At 37.2% G+C, this 15,795-nt stretch overlaps 1 protein-coding gene across 4 annotated transcripts in view; it reads left to right on the top strand.

Annotated features, from left to right (window-relative positions):
• Positions 1 to 15,795, top strand: part of BRWD1 (bromodomain and WD repeat domain containing 1) — a 52,005-nt gene that overhangs the window by 6,378 nt on the left and 29,832 nt on the right. For all 4 annotated transcript variants that reach the window (XM_052673784.1, XM_052673786.1, XM_052673787.1 and 1 more), the window contains exons 8-18: positions 298 to 519; positions 3,809 to 3,909; positions 4,639 to 4,709; positions 5,733 to 5,833; positions 7,630 to 7,670; positions 9,435 to 9,533; positions 10,880 to 11,030; positions 11,578 to 11,712; positions 12,972 to 13,100; positions 14,382 to 14,607; positions 15,059 to 15,247. In XM_052673784.1, coding sequence (XP_052529744.1) covers positions 298 to 519; positions 3,809 to 3,909; positions 4,639 to 4,709; positions 5,733 to 5,833; positions 7,630 to 7,670; positions 9,435 to 9,533; positions 10,880 to 11,030; positions 11,578 to 11,712; positions 12,972 to 13,100; positions 14,382 to 14,607; positions 15,059 to 15,247 — 1,465 coding nt within the window. The remainder of the gene's footprint in view (positions 1 to 297; positions 520 to 3,808; positions 3,910 to 4,638; positions 4,710 to 5,732; positions 5,834 to 7,629; positions 7,671 to 9,434; positions 9,534 to 10,879; positions 11,031 to 11,577; positions 11,713 to 12,971; positions 13,101 to 14,381; positions 14,608 to 15,058; positions 15,248 to 15,795) is intronic.

Here is a 15,795-nt window from a genome sequence, read left to right on the forward strand (position 1 = left end):
GACCCATTTAAGAGCTGGCTACCAGTGGGGAAGGATCTCTTCTGGAGATTCCTCTGCTGGAGTATTGCAGTGAGCCCAGGACATGGGTAAGCTTTCTGTCTATTCTCTTTTTGTTATTATAATCTGCTTTGCCAAACTCTTTTGCTTATTTCATTATTACAATATCTTTATATTCATTGATTATACAGATGTATAAATGTATCAAACTCTGAATGAACAAAAGTTCTTCAAGTGAAACTGAAAAACTTACCCTGAATGTCTTTTAAACACTTTACTAATCTAAACGTTTCCTTCTAGGGTTCAGATGACTGCCTGGTAAAGATTTGGTCAACTCATAATGGCCGGTTATTTGCCACGTTACGCGGGCATTCAGCTGAAATTTCTGATATGGCTGTCAATTATGAAAACACTATGATTGCAGCTGGTAGCTGTGATAAGATGATCAGAGTGTGGTGCCTGAGAACTTGTGCACCAGTTGCTGTCCTCCATGGGCACACGGGATCCATTACCTCATTGCAGGTATGTTTTGGATTAATACTTGTGTTCTGTGTCATTAATAGATACTTTGTATAGTATTAGAGGTTGTGTTAAACAGATAACTGTAGTAATATGTAAGACTTTGGACATGAGAAATAAGGATTTGTGAATAAAACTGCAGGCATTTAAAGCAACTTGACCTAGTATCATAGAATGGCCTGGTTTGAAAAGGACCACAATGATCATCTAGTGTCAACCCCCCCTGCTGTGTGCAGGGTCACCAACCACCAGACCAGGCTGCCCAGAGCCACATCCAGCTTGGCCTTGAGCCCCTCCAGGGATGGGGCATCCACAGCCTCCTCAGGCAACCTGTTCCAGTGCTTCACCACCATCTGAGTGAAAAAATTCCTCCTGATCTCTAACCTAAGCTTCACCTGTCTTAATTTAAAACCATTCCCCCTTGTCCTACCACTACCTACCCTCGCAAATGGACATACCCCCTCCTGTTCATAGGTTCTCTTCAAGTATTAGAAGGCCATAATGAGGTCTCCCTGGAGCCTTCTCTTCTCCAAATTAAACAAGCCCAGTTCCCTCAACCCTTCCTCATAAGAGAGGTGCTCCAACTCTCTGAGCATCTTAGTGGCCTGATACTGGACAAGAAAGAGCTCTGCATCTTTCTTGTGCTGGGAGCCCCAGGCCTGGATACAGTACTACAGATGGGGCCTCACAAGAGCTGAGTAGAGGGGGACCATCACCTCCCTCTCCCTGCTGGCCACCCCTTTTTTAGTGCAGCCCAGAACACAGTTAGCTTTCTGGGCTGCAAGTGCACACTGCTAGCTCGTGTCCAGCTTCTCATCCATCAGGACCCCTAGGTCCTTCTCCTCAAGGCTGTTCTCAAGGAGATCTTTGCCCAGTCCGTATTAACACCTGGGATTACCCTGTCCCAAATGCAACACCTTACACTTGGCCTTGCTGAACCTCATTAGGTTCACATGGTCAACTTCTCCAGCCTATCCAGGACCCTCTGGATGCCTTCCCTCCGATGTATCTAAGTACTAACTTTATTTGTTAGTAAGTAATTTCTGTTAGTAAGTACTGCAAATTCTCTAAGTTAAAATCAGTTCTTGCATAAAGGTTAATGAGTGGTAAATATAAATATAAGTAAGTGGAAAGAGGGGTCCCTAAGTACGATATAGAATTTTTGTTCTAGTGGTACAGAATGTGAAGTTTCTAGCTCTGGTTTAATGTAATCCCTGGATGTTTCAGAGTCTTTTTCCTCCTATCTTACACATGCTTGGCACTTCTACACAGCATCAGCATGCCAGGATATGACAAGGACAGCCAGACCACTGAGCGATGGCAGAGCTTTTAGAAAACTCTTGTGTGTGGCTTAAGTCACACAAAGTCCTCTTGGCCTTGAGAACTGTATATGTAACCTATTTATGTCTGCTTCAGTGTGTAGAAATGCTTTGATTGTAAAAGGATTATGAGAACCGTGCAGACCATGAGTCTCAAAGATAAATTTCACTTATGTGGAAGATTTGGAAGTATTTAAATTGTAGAGAATGTGAGGCAAGTGTGGGGGAAAGAAAGAAAGCTTTTTATACGTGAGTTGAGAGTCACCTTTAGTAGTAGAACTGAAGTTGCTGGGCTGCCTGCAGGTTAGCTAGCTATCATATTGATAGAGAAAGAGCCATGTTCCTTGGTTGCTTACTGAAACTGGGAAACGCGCTTGTGTGGAAGCTCTGTATGAATATGGCTGTCTGATTTTGTCTTGAGAAGGAATACTTGTGCCTCACATTCTGTTAATTCTCTAGTTGCTCTTGCTAGGTTAAGAAGTAGTATAACAAGTGTTCATCTTGCTTTTTCATGTCCAAATGTTGCAAGGCAGCTGATGTTCTGGTTCTCGTGAGAGATGGCATGTGAATGGAAAATGAATTTCACTGTGTCTTTTGCATAACTACAGCTATTTTTGTGTGATTGTATGCATGTTGAAATTTGAACATTTAAATATAGATGTCAAAAATTAGTCAGAAGAAACTTGTTTATTAAAAAGAGGTTTTTTGCCTCCCCGGAGTTCCTGATTCACTGACTACCAATCTTCTTCACATAATGAATGAAATAAATAATTTTAAAAAAGTACCAAATTTAACCTTTATGACTCATAAAAATTGCACTGATGTTAAAAAAAAAAAAAAAAAAAAAAAAAAAAAAGTAAAAGCAATGTATTGAAGTATTTTTCTTGAGAAAGCTGTTTCTGGGCAACTGCCAGGCACACTACCTGTAATGTTTGACTTGCTGGAACTGGAGAGGATTTCTGGGTGATGCTGTGCCTTCCTCTTGTCTGTTACTGTGGGAGGTGGGGTGTGTGGGCTTATGTGTGTGGCTATTCTGATGCAGTATGTGATTCTTACAGCTTCTGTGATATGGGTATCTTTCTTAATCTTAAAACTGTGCTATCTTAAATGTTTGAAGGTGCTTAGTATAAGATGTTAGAAAACACTTTAAAACAGGTGTTACAAGGAAAAAGGGAACTGAGGCTGTTCTATGTGGAGAAGAGGAGGTGGAGGGGAGAGCTCATTGCTCTCTGCAAACACCTGGCAGGAGGTTGTAATGAGGAGAGCGCTGGGCTGTTGTGAGAAGTGATAGGATGCTGCCTTCAACTGTAGACTTAATATATGCAATTTCTTTGGTATTTATTTACTTTCTGGCAAGAAATATTCCAGGTGCTACCTGTAGTATGCTGGATCTTCTTGCTTAATAGTTCTTAAAAAGCTTACATTTCAATTATCCTTACTATGGCTGATTCCAGTGCTGATGGTAGTAGTAATTGATTCATGATTTTATCAACTTGTCATCTGTATTTTTTTTGAGAGGTAATCTCTGTGTGTAGCAAGAAAAACTGTCCTAAAGAAGCATATATGAGGACTTCCTATAAAGTTGTATGTGATGTTGGTTTACATGTACTCTGTCTTTTAACATGTACTCTTTTAAGTATAGAATTGCTAATCTAGTGAAAATTCATTTCATTTTTTTTTTTTTTTTAGTGCTCTGTCTGCTAGTTCCTTCATTCACTGACAAAATTTTTAATGGGTACCAAAGCAAAGCAGTGAATGGCTTGTAATACAATGCAATAATTGAAACCTACAACACAGTCTTATCTTAGAATACAGGAGGTGTTACTTTTGAAGCATTTTCAGCAGCCACTTTAGCAGTTTTGCTTTAAATCTTGTATTAGTTTTTTACATGAGCATTTTTACAAGTTCATAAATTTTTAAATATCTTTATTAGTATGTTTCTGACCTTATTTCCCCCCCCTCCCCCCTTGTAGTTTAGTCCAATGGTGAAAGGCTCCATGCGATACATGGTCTCTACTGGTGCAGATGGAAACGTTTGCTTTTGGCAGTGGGATACAGATTCCATGAAGTTCAGGTATGTAACTGGGGATGCTGATGGACTCTTGCTATGCTGTGTTCTGCTTGGTCAAAATACAGTGACGGCGTTGGCAAGCACATATTGGCTTAATTATCTAAAAACTTTGTATAAATATTTAAAAGCACTAATTATGCTCTTTCCAAATTTGTTCTTCTGTTGTCCTGGGAAATTAATCCAGTTTTCTGTATTTTCTCCTTAATGTGGCTCTTAATAGCTACTTTGTTTAAAATTTTGGCCATATTAACTGGAGGAGTGTGTTCGTGACTTGCAGAACAGGGAACCAATCACTTTGTGTACAATTGCACAACTTGTGTCTACTTCTGTAAAAATTTCATGAACTTACATTCTGCAGTAATGATATCTGATGGGCCTTCTGTCATGTACCACTAGTCATTTCTAGTTTGTGAACACGAATTCAGTACTTTGTGGATGCCATGTGGAGTGGATGCACGCTCCTTGGCTTGTTGTGCTTAAGATTTTGCTGAAACTTGTGAATTACTGGTTGTGTGGGGTTCAAATACTATTTTAGTGCATGTACATACAGTAATCTGGAGAAGTAAACCATATTGTTTATCCTCCTGCATGAGATGTGCAGATGTTACTGTATGCATGTAAGTACCTACTACGTAGGTGTTCAAAGAAACATATGCTTATGTTTTGAAGTGATGGTAAAAGCTGAAGTTTTTTTCGTGACGTGTCCTGTTTCAAGCAATTTTTCTTTTTAAGCAATCGGCCAGTGAAATTTACAGAGAAACCTAGACCAGGAGTTCAGATGCTTTGTTCTTCATTCAGTGTAGGTAAGGCATGTATAGATTGAATTTAGCACTGTGATTTCTTTCTGCATGACCGTATTTGTAGTTCTTTTGTTGTGACAGCTTTAAAAATAAAACAGCCACTGTATAGTAAGTAACTCCCATTTATCTGCAGTAGTTTGCCAATGGAAAAATCACCTGATGCTCCTTTAGTTTTTGTCTTGATCAAATTTTGTGTACTCGTTTAACCCCTTACATACTGCCATGGTTTTGGAAAGTTATTGCTGTCTAAGATACCACAGGTAACAGCAGGGCTTACTGCCAATAATAGGTGCTTCTCATTCTGTGCCAGTCGTATGCAGAAATTGTCAGAAAAATCCCTTCTTACTTAAGAATCCATAAATTTATCTACAAACGTGCTTGTCTTGACTCATAGTCATCCTCTATTCTAATCATGCGGGTGAATTTTGTGGGAAAGCTTGCTGGTACCAGACAGCATAAACATCAGAAGAAAGTTGGGAACAAATAAAGTACATCTCAAAGTCTAGTATATTAGTTCCTGCTTTTTTGTTTGTTTGTTTTTTAAATAAACTTCAGGCCACATTTCCTGGAGCCAAGAAGCAGATCATTATATTGCCATAATCACTGCTAAGCACTGCTCTGTTATGCTGATCTATCCATACTGGCACCTGGTTATGAAATGATACTGATGGCAGATGGGGCACATGCTACAGTATAAGTCACCTAGATGATTCTGACTATGGTTAGCCAGATTTCCTGTATGAGTGGACACCTGTGTGCACAAGCAGTAGTGTTTGGTGCTAAGCATTTTCTTAGTTACATATTTTAAAACGTTTGTAACATCGAATATGACTTGCCTGTTTTTACCATGGTTGAGAAGGCTTTCTGAGGTAAGGTAGGGAATTCCCTTCCACACACACATCAGTGGGAATTCTTAGTTTTTTAAACTAAACGTCTGAGAAGTGTGATGTTTTAATTAATCTACTGTGTAAGAAAGTAGTGCTTGATTTTTTATTTTTATTTTTAATTATTTGTATTTTTTTGCAGGCGGTATGTTTTTAGCCACTGGCAGTACTGACCACGTTATAAGGATGTATTATTTTGGCTCTGAAACTCCTGAGAGAATAGCTGAATTGGAGAGTCATGCTGTAAGATTTTTAAATCTACTAATTAGTTGTTTAAAGCACTGTTGAGGTTGCAAGTTAATGCTGTGAGTGGATTTGTGGCAATGTTTGCACTGAATACATTTGTAGAATTTATACAGAATTTCAACCAGCCATCTTATGTGAATGAACTGTTCTAAGGGGTGGCAGGTATCTCTAGTTTTAAAGCATGTGGTTTACTCAATTGCTTCCCTTTACAATGCAAGTTTGCATAGCCACATATTATATGTTGCATTCAGGAAGTCGTATTGCTGAGAACATTGATTTAATTACCCAGGTAGCTGTGATTTGACATGTTCTGTGTTAAATCTTTAAACGGGGACTGAGTTCCCAGGGTTTTCCAGAACCCTCATGTCTTTGATTTTTGCAGCATGGTCCAGTGGAATCTGCCTTATAAAGAGTCTAAGGGAAACTTGGCTTACGTTCACATGATGATGTTTAAGGGATTTTTTTCTGTTTGTTCTTTTTTGTTGTCTGTTGTCAGTGCTTCATACTCAAATCTTTAATGAGCAATTTCAATGTATCATTTTATGAATTCAGTATGGTGAATCTTCCTATGAATACGACTTGAGCCCTTGCATTTAACACTTGTTTTTTTTTTTTTCCATAACTTGGAGGCTTTGTTTCTTACAACTATCCCTCTTCATATATTTTAATCTTGTTCCACTTCAATGATTTTTGTCACCAAACACCTGGTTTGGTGTTCCAGCTCTTTGCCCACTATATTCAAAAGCATTGAAGAACTTAAGGAAGGCAGTATATTCTTCCTGAACATTAGATGCTATACAATCTTTCCTTGAGAGGTACTATGGAGTACCCAGATACTGTAGGTGTTGGCTAGGAAAGGTCACAAGTATAGGATACAGAAATCTTTTATACCAGTAAGGAAGATGTGAGGTATGTATGTAATAGTGTTAGTTTTTCTGTTTGTTAAAAGAGTTATTACTAAGATCAGAGTTTAACAGATGCCTTTAAAAACAGTGAATCTCACTGTGTGTCTTCTGTGGAGTAGACAAACAGCAAGAACTTAAGCATATTTTGAACTGTAAATTTAGAATTCCCCTATTAAACCTCTTCCAAAATTTCACACCAAACAGTGATGTTGGTATTTCCAAATGAAAAATCAAAGCATGTAGGATTTTTAGGTTGCAGGATAGCATAATTTACACTTATTTGGATGGTTCTGCTCATAGGCCAGTATAGCTTGGTAAGATGATTCTGTGTTGTATATGAGAAGGCAGCTTTTCTGCCAGGTATATTTTTAATCCAAGTTTTTAAAGTACTTAACCGTTAATGTTATAGTGATGAGACTTGATGAATGTGTATTCTGTCAGTGGAGAAGACTTTCAGCTATGTAAGATAAACTAAGTTGAGTGTAGTATCTGCTTTTTCTGTTGCTTTTATTCTAGTAAAGAAATACAATATTAGACTATAGTTTTCAAGGAATGTGTGAGTGGGAGAAACAGAATTCTCTGGATTGTGATTGGCTTATGATACTGGGGTATGTATTCAAGTTCATTGGCTGCCAAGTTATTAATGGACGGTTATTTCATTTGTCTGTGCTTCACGTTGAAGTGAAACGTTTTTGTAAAGCTTGTGTTTTAGATGTAGCATTAGTGCTTACTGAGTTCTGGTAATTCTCTATCAGACTTGGGTGTCTGCAGAGTTATAAAATATACTTTCTTTTTCATTGTTTCAGATTTTCATAGTCTCAGATCTGTCAAAACTGTATTTCATTTTTTTAAAATATAATTTCTGACAATTTTTGTTTTTTCTTGCAGGACAAAGTTGACAGCATTCAGTTTTCCAACAGTGGTGATAGGTATGTTGAAAGGTTCTCAGATGTAACCAACCAGTACGTTACTTTGGAGCTAGGAATGTATTTTCTGCATGCAGGTTTCTAGTGAGATCTTAGTACCTTAAACTGAAAGGTCTAATGGGCTAACCTAGGAGAGAATAGCTAAGTTGCAGCTGTGTGCCTCAAACTTCTATCAGACTTTGGACTAGCTGAATTTGTATTTACTTGGAGGAATTTCACCCTTTTAAAAATGTATTTAATAAGTGTTTATGGCTTCTTCCTTTTCTTTCTCTCACATTTTAAGCAAATATTTGATCAAAGTGGGAAACAGAAAAATGTGCGGATGGTCTAAAAAAGAAGTTTTAGTCCTACTCATTTTTTTCTAATCTACTGTTATTTTTAAAAGAAATTGATTTAATATTTTACAGCTGATTTTGGGAGTAGAAAATGTTGCTTAAATTCCATTTATAAAATGTAAACCAAACTTCAAATACAGTGTGGCACCTAAATTAATTTCTCATCCTTTTCCCATCAGAAATCATAGAATGATTTGGGTTGGAAAGGACCTTTAAGATCATCTAGTTCCAGCCCCCTGCTATAGTTAGGGACACCTCCTTCTAGCCCAGGTTGCTCAAAGCCTCATCCAGCCTGGCCTTGAGTGCTTTCAGGGAGGGGACACCCACAACCTCACTGGGCAACCTGTTCCAGTGTCTCACCACCATCGCAGTAAAAAATTTCTTCTTAAGAAAATGAGAATTTCTATTGAAATGAAAATATGGATTTTAACTTTCAAGGCAGGCTTCAATATGCAACCATAACTTAGTGCTGAATTTTTGTTGGTCCTTTCTCTGTTAGTAAGACAGGGGACTATGAATGAGGACCCTAGTAGTTAGCTTAGAACTTGTAATTGTCTTCCTTTTGTGTGTATTTTTCTGTAATTGTACACATCTTTGGCACTTACTGTTTTGCACTAGTCCATCACACTTCAAGCTTGTATGGGTTACCTTTGTAGGCACTGTTTAAAGAAAGAAAAGCCAGAAGTCCCATAAGTAAAACAAATCTAAAAAAGCAAACAATCTCACTAGTGCTCTTTTGCTTGATGACACTTTCTTTGGAACATGTCTAGAATTCATAATTATTACTAATGTGAATCATTTCTAATTAGAGTATATACATGATATACCCAGTACACAAGTTTTTCTGTGGGAGTTGTGTCAGCTGTCTTCATCAGTGTTGTGATTCATGGACTAGAGAGATTGTTTAAAATGTCTCATTGCTTTTTAGTTCCTCTCTTCAGGAATTACTGTTCTCTATTAACAGCACAGTTGTTTGTGAAGTGTAAGCCTGAACTGCTGTGGTTTATACCTCAGTATCTCAAACGAAACTACTAGCAGTGTTTTCCTTTGTGCACAGTTGTGGGTGGTTTTGCTATGCTGATCTGTCCTTGCTTCTGTGTCAGTATCTGATACTTCGCAGTTTCAGAATACGTTACTTAAAATAGATATTTATAGAACTGTAATGGAGAAGGAGTTGAGGATAAAGTTGTGGATTTAACTTGGAAATTGATACTGTTCTGCATGTTCTGACAACTTTGTTCAGCTCTGGTTTGGAAATACTCTTTTCTTCTTCTGGAAAGAGAACTAATAACAGTTAACTGAAAAAACTCTTGTAAATTGACAATAACATTTTTATCAGTATTTCATGGTGGTAGTCTGAGTTGTGGTGTTTTTTCCCTCTGAAAATACTTTAAAACAAATTCTTCTGATCATCCTTTAAAACTTCTTTAAGGTTCATAAGTGGCAGCAGAGATGGGACAGCACGAATCTGGCGCTTTGAAGACGCTGAATGGAGGAGTATTCTGTTGGATATGTCCGATCGATTACCAGGGTAGGTGAAGTATTCCCTTTTTTCATCTGTTCCATGAAATCAGAAAGTGCCAGGAGCTCATCAAGTGCTGTTTTTCTTAACAATGTTATGATCAGATGGTGTGTTGTTGTTTGAAGGGTGCTGAGTCCTCCAGTGATGTAACAACTTGTTAAATTACTGTCTTTCAAAAATAGGTAAATACATAAATTCAGATGCATAGCTTTCAAATGTATTCTTTATCAAATTAATTGCAGGTCTATTTTTATTAAGTTAACAGAAAATCAGTAGACTTCTATAGCCGGTCTGAGTCCTGACGTGGTGTTACAGGAAGAACTCCTTATATTAGTGAAAATAAGATGGATAATAAGCTTTTTCCACAAGAGATGATGAAAGACAGTAGACGAAGTTCATCAAGTTCTGATTTTGCTGGCTGTTTCCATTGACTGTCTTCACTTTTAAAAAAGTATATTAATGAAGTATGTTTATTGCACAAAGTTTAAATTGCATTATTACAGATGATAATCAGGATATTGCACTGTACTGAATAAACCTGATGAGTAGATGATTTACAGTACTACAAAATGCTTAAATACCTGTGTAAAGACTAATTTGAAGGCAGTTAGATAGGAGAAAATGAAAAGAACCCAAACTCATGTTAAGTATACTAGGTAATGGCAAGTTCTCTGTGATGCAAAAAAAAAAAAAAAAAAGTGTTTTTTTGGTAGAAGTAATGACTAATGCTTGAAATATGACTGTAACATCTATCTTTCTGGGATAACAGACATAATTATATTTATGTATGATTGAGGGAGTCTTTAGACTAGCTGATGCAGATTATAAATAATACCATGTTAATGTTTGAAAGAAAGCCCATGCCGTTAGTTAATGAAGGATACTGAGAGGGATCTTCTAGAGTCTTAGAAATGCAGTTTGACAGAAGAGAACCAAGGGGAAAAAATGGTCGATCTGAGCATCAAGCTGTTTGTTTTAGGATTAGTTCTAAGAATTTCATTCTTAATTGAATCTTGTTCTTTTCCTCTGAGTTACTCTTCTTCAAATGCATCTGTGTGCATTTGTAGAAATACAAATCATTCAAACCCATGAATGGTCAGATTTGCTTTATACTTTATCGTTTTAAAAAGATCACAATCACAGAATTGTAGGGGTTGGAAGGGACCTGCAGAGATCGAGTCCAACCCCCCTGCCAAAGCAGGTTCCCTACACCAGGTCACACAGGTAAAAGATAAAAAAAAGCTTATGGACAAAAGTGTCAATACAAAATTAATTACTAATGTTCCTTCTGTTATCTAAGTATTAACACTGGAAAACTAGTTAAAAATAACTTCTACCTTTATAACTTTGAATAGTGACATGTGTTCAGAAGAAGACAAATTTATGAGGCCTAAAGTAACGATGATCGCTTGGAACCAAAATGACAACTATGTTGTTACGGCTGTAAATAATCACCTGCTCAAAGTTTGGAATTCATCTACAGGGCAATTGCTTCATGATTTGGTGGTACGTAGTTGTTCTTCCATGCTTTTTTGACGTAGATCTTCAGTAAGTCTTTCTATGTTTAGAGTGGCATGTACATCCTGAGTCCATCGTTAGGTCTGATTGTCTTCAATGTTCTGCATTAATCACAAGTGTAGCATTTCTTGGATTATTTTTTTTTTTAACCAAAACTGCTCCCTGCTGCTTTTGAACCAACTTGTCTGTTTAATAGTTCTTAATAGCTCACGTTAATTTGCCAGAAGCTCCATATTTCCTGAGTTCTTGTTTGCATCTAGGAAATGATTAAATTTCAAATGTTTCTGCATCGCAGGCATTTTTGCTCTACTTCCTCTACCTCCACTCTAGTTGCGGAGATAGCAATCCAGATACATGTGCTGTGGAAGTTCTAAAAGTTGATGTGCTTTTGGATGCAACTTGTAGAGATTTCATTTTAAAAAGTTGTTGTATGGGGAGAAGAGAGTGGTGCAGTGCTTTAAGGTCTACTGTAGATATCCTGTTGATTTGGATTTTATCCTTCTGTTTGCATGTGACTTGCAATTCTGAATTTTAGGGGCATGCGGATGAAGTATTTGTCTTGGAGACCCATCCTTTTGATTCCAGGATAATGCTGTCTGCTGGTCATGATGGCAACATCTTCATATGGGACATTACAAAGGGCACAAAAACAAAGCATTATTTCAACATGGTAAGAGTTTTTTGTTTTTTTTTTAATTCCACTTTTTCTCATCACACAGTAGTATGTTCAGGTACTATCTTAAAGAACCATCATCAACATTCTACGTGTATACCTGCTGCCATTTCTTTTTTTTTTTTTTTTCTTTTAAGGCTGAAATTGAGTTCAGTTTGTTTCTAGAACTCTTACCTTTGAATTTCTTGGTCACTGTAAGTATGGGTGCAGTGTAACTAATAGTGAGGTTATGGTTTTATGTGTCAGAACAAGGAGCAGGGTAACTCCTTTCTTGCTTCCAGCTGTCCAACCACTTCCTTGAATCAGGTGTCTCTCAGTGGACCCTTTACTAAGCATAATCAGGTCACCAACCTTCTAGAAGAGCATTAGCTGCTTCCTTGCACTAGCACAGTTCTCCAGAGCTTTTGAGTTGATTTAGGTCAGGGTGTATTATGAGACAAGGAGGATGAATTGTGAGAATTTGTAGTCACGTGTGAGAAATGGGGGAGCAAAGCAAGATGTCACTTTCATCATAATTAAGGTCTGATCTCTTTTTGGCTTGACTTGTTTATTGGTACTTCTCAATCTGAGAGTGCTTCAAATAGTTAACAGCAGGGCTCTTCCATTCTTTGTTCCAAGGGACCTTTTTTCACCTCATTCTTAGGATCAGTTGTTAATTTAGATGAAGTAGGCTCTGCTGAAAAGTCTGAAAGATCTATCACTTCAGGAATCACATAGACAAGTATTTCTATTCTCAGCTGTACTGACATTCTCCTTTGACATTTGCTGTTGGCCAGTTTACAATTAACTCTTCCAGATAGGTTATTGTCTCTGAGGCTTCAACATGATATAGTGTTTTGTTTTTTTTCTTTTTAATTTATTTGTGTTACAGTCAATAGAGAAGGGATTTTTTACTTTAGGTTTAAAGTTTCATGGCTTTCTAGAAGTGGCTTAACAATAAGTATTTAGTAGCTAGAATTTAACTTTCAGCAATATATTGATAGCTAAAAAGCCTCAGTTTTTTGTTCCTTGTTTTTTTGATTGGTTGGTTTTTTATTCGAGTATGTTTCCATATTCTTTATTGTGCCTTTTGAAATGATATGATTTAGGAGTTAAGATAAAATGTCAAGGGAAATGATACAAACTGAAGTGACTGGGGATTGTTCATTGCTTTATTGGAGGTATTTAAAGAGGTGCAGGACTGCTCTTGACAGAATAATTGATTTTTGCTCTAAAAGTTTGATAAAATACTCCTGAGTTTCTTTCCCTTCATGTAGATTGAAGGCCAAGGACACGGTGCTGTTTTTGACTGCAAATTTTCACCAGATGGGCAGCATTTTGCATGTACAGATTCTCATGGGCATCTGTTGATATTTGGTTTTGGCTGTAGCAAGCCTTATGAAAAGGTGAGTTTTTTATTGGAACTGTTTAGTTAAGCTTCTAACTAAAATTAGATTAGATATGCCAATTCCTGAAATATAGAAAGTAACAAGAGTTTTGTATGTGTAAGGGATGTAACTATAATGTGTTTCTTGATGTCTGTGAGTTCTCTTACGTACAGTCCTGGCATGGCAGAAACAGCCAGCATCATAACTTCCCCTCTGGGAAGTAGCTAGTGGTACTTTTCTGAAACAAGTGTCTTCCAGCCACTTCATTTACATGTTAATTGTTTGAGCCCATATTACTTTTTATTTCTAAATTCTCAATATAGGTTAATATTTGAAGGTTGGAATCTATCACCAAGTTTATTGTGCTACTACCAAATGAACAAAAAGTTGAATGTTCATGTTAAGGATAATTTGCTGGTTTATTTTCATTATCAGAACTTGTGATTCTTTAGACCTTGAGTTATTCAAATCCAACTTCAGTATAGTAGATTGTTTAAAATAAGCACAAGTAAATGAGCAGCCAACGCTGCTGTGAAATGTTAGAAAAAGCGTGTATAGGATTCAGTGTTCCAAATTTTTAATGCATCAGCCAATCCCTTTTTTGTTTTGATAAATACATGTGTTTCTGTTTTCTTGAAACAGCTCTTAAAAAATGCTTTTCTTCAGTTCTCCCTCAATTTTTGTAAAACTTGCAATGGTAATTCCATGTTTGTCACTTCAGACGTTTTGTGTTTTTTTTTTTCTCCTGCTGTACATTCTTAACTGGAATTGAAACTTAATTCTGTTCATCTTGCTTATCATTGCTGGGAACAAAGATTCTGACTATTACACAATTACCTGTCTATTTGTTACTTCAGCTGTGTGGACTTAAAGGACTGTTCAAGTTATAGAAAACTTTTCAGGTGGATACTGCATGATTAAGGAAGAACTTCTCTTTGAGAACTAAGGTTGAATTTGGGACAATGATTTCCTTGCATGGAAACCAAGGAAACTTTTCTTAGCTGTGTGGGGAAAAAAAAATGGGATGGAAACATTTTGAATGTTAAGTGTAGAACAACATTATTTTCTATATTTGTTTTTGTTGCTTGGAAAAATGATCTTAAAAATGGAAGTACTGCAACATGTACTGGTTATAGTAGTTGTACATAACTCTTCTCATTGGGAACTTGCTTTTTCCTTCACCTTTTAAGGTGGTTTTGGAATATTTCAATTAGTATTGCTTGTTCTTTTGTGTTTTCTGGCAGATTTCCATGTTTGTTTTCCTTCAAAATTTACAACAAAACTTTCATTTGCTTCTAGATTCCTGATCAGATGTTCTTCCACACTGACTACCGACCCCTTATTCGAGACTCCAACAATTATGTCCTGGATGAGCAGACTCAGCAGGCTCCTCATCTCATGCCGCCTCCCTTCTTAGTAGATGTGGATGGAAACCCTCATCCAACAAAATATCAAAGATTGGTTCCAGGAAGAGAGAATTCTGCAGATGAGCACTTGATTCCTCAACTTGGATATGTAGCAACAAGTAAGAATGGTCTTGCTAAAAATCTGTATCCAGAATTTATCTGTGCTGTAGTAATTCTGATTTGAGACAGAGTAGATATGATATAGGTGATATAAAATTGATATGGTTTTCTTGCATGCTAGCAACTATCATGTGTATTTGTGTTCTTCAAGGATGCTGAAGTGTCCCACAGTGAATACTACTTCAAAAAAAAAAAAAAAGCAAATTTGGTGACTCAAGTGGATGTCTGTCTTTTTTTTTTTGTATGCATCTGACATACGTTAACTGTGCTTCAGTTTCAGACTCCATAAATGTCTCGCTTGGAGTAGGTAACTTGAATAATTTCCAGTGTTGTTCTGCAACTGACTACAACAACAGCATGTCTTTCTGTGATGTAAACAAAGAGATTAAATCATTTGCTATATTAAGTTAATAATCCCATTCATGTTTGTCATTCTTTCACACTTGCAAGGTGATGGAGAAGTGGTTGAACAAGTTATAGGCCAGCAGACAGTTGATCAGGATGAACAAGGTATGGAGCCCAGCATTCTTGATGGTATGATTAGACAATTACAACTACAGCAAGATCAAAGAAATGCAGCAGCAGATCAAGAACCTGCTTCAAGTGGTCTACAGAATGGAGAAGGAACACCTAGAAGAGGTTAGTATTTAGAGACTGAGGATGCAGCCTCACTGTATCTCTGTGAAGTGTGGAAGTGGAGAGGGAGGTGGAAGGCTCTTTGGGGTCACTGCTGTAAGGATGCACATTCAAACAAACAGAGCTTGATTGGGGTAGGAGGGGGGAGAGGTTCACAGGGAGCAACAGGAAAAATTTCTTTACTGTGAAGGTGATCAAACACAGGGATGGGCTTCCTACCAAGGTAGTTGATGACTCACGCCTGTGAATGTTCAAGAATCATTTGGATGATGCCCTCAGTTGCATACTTCAACTTTTGGTTTCTCCTGAAGAGTCAGGCAGTTGAACTTGATCTTTAATGATCCCTTCCAGTTGGATATTGTTTTGGGGCTAAACTTCCCTTTGTGTAATTCTGCCTGGTTAAGGTTTTCTTCACTAAAGCATTGTTGTTCCTGTGACTAAATCACAAAACAAAGCCTTTCACCACTGTTCAAGAGCGTTAACTGTATTTATTGTAGAGTGCTGTGTTTTCAGCAATATATGATATTTACAGGGTCTACACTAATTCTCCT

This window comes from Tympanuchus pallidicinctus, unplaced genomic scaffold (assembly GCF_026119805.1).
Source record: "Tympanuchus pallidicinctus isolate F22 unplaced genomic scaffold, pur_lepc_1.0 scaffold14, whole genome shotgun sequence".
NCBI lineage: Eukaryota > Metazoa > Chordata > Aves > Galliformes > Phasianidae > Tympanuchus > Tympanuchus pallidicinctus.